The sequence below is a fragment of the Prionailurus bengalensis genome, chromosome A1, assembly GCF_016509475.1.
Source record: "Prionailurus bengalensis isolate Pbe53 chromosome A1, Fcat_Pben_1.1_paternal_pri, whole genome shotgun sequence".
In the NCBI taxonomy this organism is placed as follows: domain Eukaryota; kingdom Metazoa; phylum Chordata; class Mammalia; order Carnivora; family Felidae; genus Prionailurus; species Prionailurus bengalensis.
The window spans coordinates 85,583,944-85,589,625 of record NC_057343.1 but is presented as its reverse complement, the minus strand read 5'-3'; the positions used below and the strand labels follow the sequence as shown (position 1 = coordinate 85,589,625).

Genomic DNA, 5,682 nt, shown 5'->3' with positions numbered 1-5,682 from the left:
CACAGCTTTCCCCATCTCTGGCACAGGAACATTGCAATCTCACCTACTGACAATCAAGCACCCCTTCATTGTCTCCAGCTTCTGTCCACTCCCTGCTTCTACACTATCCCTGTCCATATCCAAGCCATCAGCCTGCCAGGCAGTACCTCCCTCCTGACATTTATCTTAGATGGGGCTGTGTTTCCAACCCCCTCATTTCTGACACCCTGTGGCTGGGACCCTCTGGGGGAGGGTCTCGCAGAACAACGCTAGGTATTGGCTTGCCCTCAGGGGAACGTTTGTGTGATCATGCTGCTGCAGAGTCTCAGATATTGTAGCCACATGTTGGCTTGCCCCAGAAAATTTTCTTACAGTTGCACAGCAACAGAGGTTCAGGGGTTATGGTAAATCGCAACACACAGCTAATACAAGGTTTGACCACACTCTGGCATCTTTGTCCCAATACCAGCAAACATGACTGTTCTCTGGGGTCTGCTAAGATCTTTGCCTCTGGGGAGGCAAATTCTACCAAATTCCCTCCTAGCACAGGAACCACTTCTCCCCTTGTGGCTAGCAGACCTCTTGGACCTTGCTACCTACTTCCGGGGGATCCGCCCTTCCTCCCAACCAGAGCACCACCAGGCACTGAGCTGCAGAATTTCCAACTCTGCTGTCCGCTGTTTATAGATTCTTACTGGTATTGAAACCCTCTCCTTTCTCCCTCTCTTGTTCAGTCACTTGTGGGTCTTTCCATTCTTTCTCTTTCTCTGCAGCCACTTTTGGGGGAGTCTTTTTGCTGTACTCCTCCCCCTCCTTTCTCTGTCTACTCTCCACAAAAAGAGCTCCCTACGTTCTGTGTCTTATCTCTCCCCCAGTTCACCTGTGCCACATACCTGCCAAGTTCTGGGGCTCAAATTATGCAGATCATTGTGTTAATTCTCAGATCAATTTTCTATGTATGCAAAATGATTTGGTGCTGATCTAGCTGTATTTCTTGGTTGAGAGAAACAGAGAACTTCCATGCTGCTCTGCCATCTTGGCACCTCCTTTCTATCCTTTATTTTTTTTTATGTGTATCTCTCTTTACAACACATCATTTATAGACAGTGTAATTCAAATTCTTCTTTATCCAGTCTGACAATTTCTGCCATTATTTGGTGTTGGGGCTTTAAGTCTATTCTTATTTAATTAAATTTCTGATTCAGATTTTAAATCTACCTGAAAACTTATTGTCCCTTCATCCTGATTGCTACTGGTGTTCCTCAGTTTATCCTTTTCCTGCCCTCTTGTTTCCTTTTCTTTTCTTTTCTTTTCTTTTCTGTCTTTCTTCTTCTTCTTCTTCTTCTTCTTCTTCTTCTTCTTCTTCTGGTTGATGGCACATTATCTTAGTGTTCCCTTTCCTTTCTTCCACATACTGTCACTGTACATCCATACTTCCTACTGGCCTTTTCTTCCCTCTGAAACAGACATGAGATTTCAAGTGTTCACTTCCTGAACCTGCTGATACTTTCTGTTCCTATTGTTTATTTTACAAATATAATAATCATCATTCAACTTTTATCATGTATATTAATTCTGTTATTGCACATTAGAGACTTTTATGCTATTTTTGTGTATGCTTACTTTCTTGTTTTTTAGATGACATGATAAAATGGAACCAAAATCTTTCATTTCTGGTGCTTTTTGCTCAAGTTAATTAATCCATGTTTCCTTTTGGAATAATTTCCCATCAGTTTGAAGATATCCTTTAATATTTCCTGTCATCTACATATACTGGTGACAAATTATTTCTTTGTTTTATTTTAATCAGGGAAATCTTATTTTATCATAATTTTGAAGAATATGGATGTTTGGATTCCTGAGTTTGTCTTGTTTATTTTTTTTTATTTTTTCACCCCATAAAGTGTATTTTTCTCTTGCTATCTGCCAGCCAGTTTTTCACGGAAACTCAATTTAGCCATTTCTCTCAGTATTCATTGTGCCCTTTCTTACTGTGGTTACTTGCAAATTTTATCTTTAAGGCAGGCTTATAGCAACTTGACTAGGATATGCCTAGATGCTATTAACTTTGTTATGATTTCAGTGAGATTTGCTAACCTTTTTTGTTTGTTTGTTTTTCTGGAAATCTATCACTTTAAAAATCTGAACTGTGAATTAACTTAATCACTATTTTCTTCATATTTTTTTCTCACAACATGTTTCCACTTGGGGAATATAAATATTCGTAGAGTAAAGAATATCATATTGTGACAAGTCTCCCTTTGGGGCTACTCATCTTTCTCTCATTGGTCTCCATCTCTTTCTCAGTTTAGAAAATTCATATGAATCCACTTTCATGTTCAATTTCCATTTCTCTGCTATCTCTAGTCAGCAGTCTAGAAGTATAAAAAACTTCCTGGATATTGTATAAACTCAATTTTTTCTAAAGCAGAATTTCTAGTATTACCAGTCACCAAATTATTATTTCCTGGTTTGAGAAATATATTGTCCTCTTTGTCCTTGTCAAATCCATATCTGAAATTTGCTTCTTTTTTTAATTTGTTCTTCAATTATCATATATTGTTGCAGTCCATGTGTCTTTATAAATGATTTAGGTATTCCTGAATAAGAGTAAGACTAAATTATAAAACACTATATATATATATATATATATATATATATATATATCTTTAAGTGCTTCATTTAGAAGCTTTAAATAGCAATGATATAAATACAATTTTACTAAAATTAAGAATAAAGAAAAAGTAATGGTGCCTATGTTTATGCAAAGAAAGATGAAGTTTAAGCTTATATTAAAATATTTCAAATTCTATTCCAAGGTGGAATTTCTGTCTTTTTGTCTGTTTGTGGAGTGCAAGAGTGTTCTAATTTTTTTTTTTATTTTACACAATCCAAACAAATAAACTCAAATACACACATATAGATGATATATGTATTTTTAACCAAGTGATATCTGAAATTGGATTTTTAGTAAATAGTATACTACTACCTCTATTACTCCTACCTATCATTACCTTCTATTAGCACTTATAAATGAAAATATTAATTATTGTAACAAAATCTTCAAAATCTAACATACACATGAAACCTGTATATTTGTTATCAAATTAAAATACTTTCATAGCAGACACTATTTGTTAATTTACATACATCATGGGGCTTTGCTGGAAACATGGATGCAGCTGAGGATCCCAGAATTAAACTGACTCTCACGGGTCATGTCACTTGGACCTCATCCCCTTGAGGAAGTTCCGGTCCTTGGCCAAGCTGTCCTTCAGAGCATCTTTCATGGTTTCATTCCGTAGACCGAAGATGAAGGGATTCAGGAGGGGTGTGAGAACACTAGAGAGGATAAAGAGGATCTTGTTGAGATGTAAGCTGCTCTTCTGGGAGAGGTGGACATACACAAAAATGGAGATCCCATAGCCCATGGAGACCACAATGAAGTGAGAGGCACACGTAGCAAAGGCTTTGTGTTGACCTTGACCTGAGGGTATCTTCAGAATGGTGGAGATGACATAAACATAGGAGACCACAGTGAGTGAGAGGGAGCTGATGAGCAGGACAAGGGAGCTGAGGAAGTCTAACAGCTCACTGATGTGGATGTCAGCACAGGCCAAGTGGAGGAAGGGGGCACTGTCACAGAAAAACTGATCAATCACATTGGGGCCACAGTATGGCAGCCCCACCTTAAGGACAGTGGACGGGAGAATGAGGAGAAAACCACCCACCCAGGAGAGGATAACAAGACGCACACACAGTGAGCTTGTCATAATTGTTGGGTACTGAAGGGGGCTGCAAATGGCCACATAGCGATCATAGGACATGACTGCAAAAAGGATAAACTCAGTACATCCAGAGAGGAAGTAGAAATAAGACTGGGTGAAGCATCCACCAAAGGATATGCTCTTTCTGTCTGACAGGAAGCCTGCCAGCATCTTGGGAACAGCACGGGTTGTGGCTAATACTTCACTGAAGGAGAGATTGCTGAGGAAGAAATACATGGGTGAGTGAAGCCTATAATCCATGAGAATCAGCATAATGATTAGGCTCTTTCCAAGGACTGACACCAAGTAAGCCAATGAAAAAATAAAGAACAGGAGACCCCCAAGAGCTCTGGTGGTTGGTATCCCCACAAGAATAATCTCAGTCACCAATATCCAATTCCCTCTTTCCATGTTTGTGTCTCTTTTTTACTGTACAGAGAGTTATAGCATAGGAAAAAGAATGGTGAATCATTCATCAAATTAAGAAATCAAGGAGAAATTTAAAATAAAATTTTAGCTACTTTTTCTAGCAAAATTGAGAAAGACAATTGATATTATGATTGGGTATACCATATCCTACAAAAATACAGCTGAAGAGCTATGAAAATCAATTTTGATAACTCCATCTTTCCTTTTTATATCCTGTAACACTTTGGTGGGGTGTGCTAAATATATAATTACAACTTTATATTTTATCAATAAGAACTTTGTCCAGTGAGTGTTCTTTTTTTTTTTTAATTTTTTTTCAACGTTTATTTATTTTTGGGACAGAGAGAGACAGAGCATGAACGGGGGAGGGGCAGAGAGAGAGGGAGACACAGAATCGGAAACAGGCTCCAGGCTCTGAGCCATCAGCCCAGAACCTGAAGCGGGGCTCGAACTCACAGACCGCGAGATTGTGACCTGGCTGAAGTCGGACGCTTAACCGACTGCGCCACCCAGGCGCCCCTGTCCAGTGAGTGTTCTGATAAAATACACAAATGAAAGATTAGTTGGTACCTGTAATTATAGAAGCAATTTACTTCCAGTGTTTGTCTCGTGAGGATTGGGCTGTCCCGATGTTACAAGGGCACATAGACAGTACAGACTCCAGCTTCAAGCCAATGGTGCATCTAGGTTTCAAGAGCCACGTGGATAGTGGGTACATCTGGCAGCCACATTGTCTCACCTGAGATTCCAGTGCTCCAATGGCCAGTAAGGCAGAAAAATAAAAAGAATCAGCTTATTCTGTTTTGCAAATTAAATTCCTTTTAAAATTTTTATTTAAATCCCAGTTATCTCTATAGATTTCAACTTGCCCTTCCTTTCTAGCCTTCGTTTTCATTACATTGTACTGAATTCCATTAAGGTGAATCTTTTCTTGAAACTTTGCTTCTGAAAATTATACAAGTATGTGTTATTATTTTCAAAAGTGTTGATTTTTTTTAATTATGTTTTTGAAATATTATATTAGAGAACAAGAAAATGATTAAAGGTTTGTGTCTGAATTAGTTACAGAAAAGACATACTGTGACTTGGCAGAAAAAGTATATAAAGAATCCTCCTGTCTGAGAAATTATCTTATAAAAAATAAGCACCATAATACAATTATAGAGAGAAAATATATTCTTCAAGATAATATACCTTGCAAAAATCAGAGGTATAAAAAGTGATTTCCTCCACAAAAAAAGGGATAAAGATAAACATAATCTACATGTTCAATAACAAGGCAAACACAGCAAAAAACAAAAAACAAAAAAACCCAAAAATTGTGTAAATAAAAATCATAAATCTGTAATAATAAGAATGGCACTAATAAACATTAATATATAATTGGTACTGTTATACATCTAGGACTGGAATGTAAAACCAATACAATTTTCCATAAACACAGAAAACATAAAATGTCTCAGGATATAAAAAATTTAAGCACTGGTATAAATATTTTAGGAAATGG

The 5,682-nt window shown here is 37.4% G+C and overlaps 1 protein-coding gene across 1 annotated transcript; it reads right to left on the bottom strand.

Moving 5' to 3' along the window:
• Window positions 1–3,173: 3,173 nt before the first annotated feature.
• Window positions 3,174–4,157, bottom strand: LOC122479010 (olfactory receptor 6M1-like). Its single transcript, XM_043572893.1, has one exon. It carries the CDS (start codon window positions 4,155–4,157, stop codon window positions 3,201–3,203), a length of 957 nt encoding a protein of 318 aa, XP_043428828.1. The 3' UTR covers window positions 3,174–3,200.
• Window positions 4,158–5,682: the final 1,525 nt, after the last annotated feature.

What these genes read in the sequence shown, in the direction of transcription:
- LOC122479010 (XM_043572893.1), bottom strand. Translation starts at nt 4,157, where the DNA reads ATGGAAAGAGGGAATTGGATATTGGTGACTGAGATTATTCTTGTGGGG.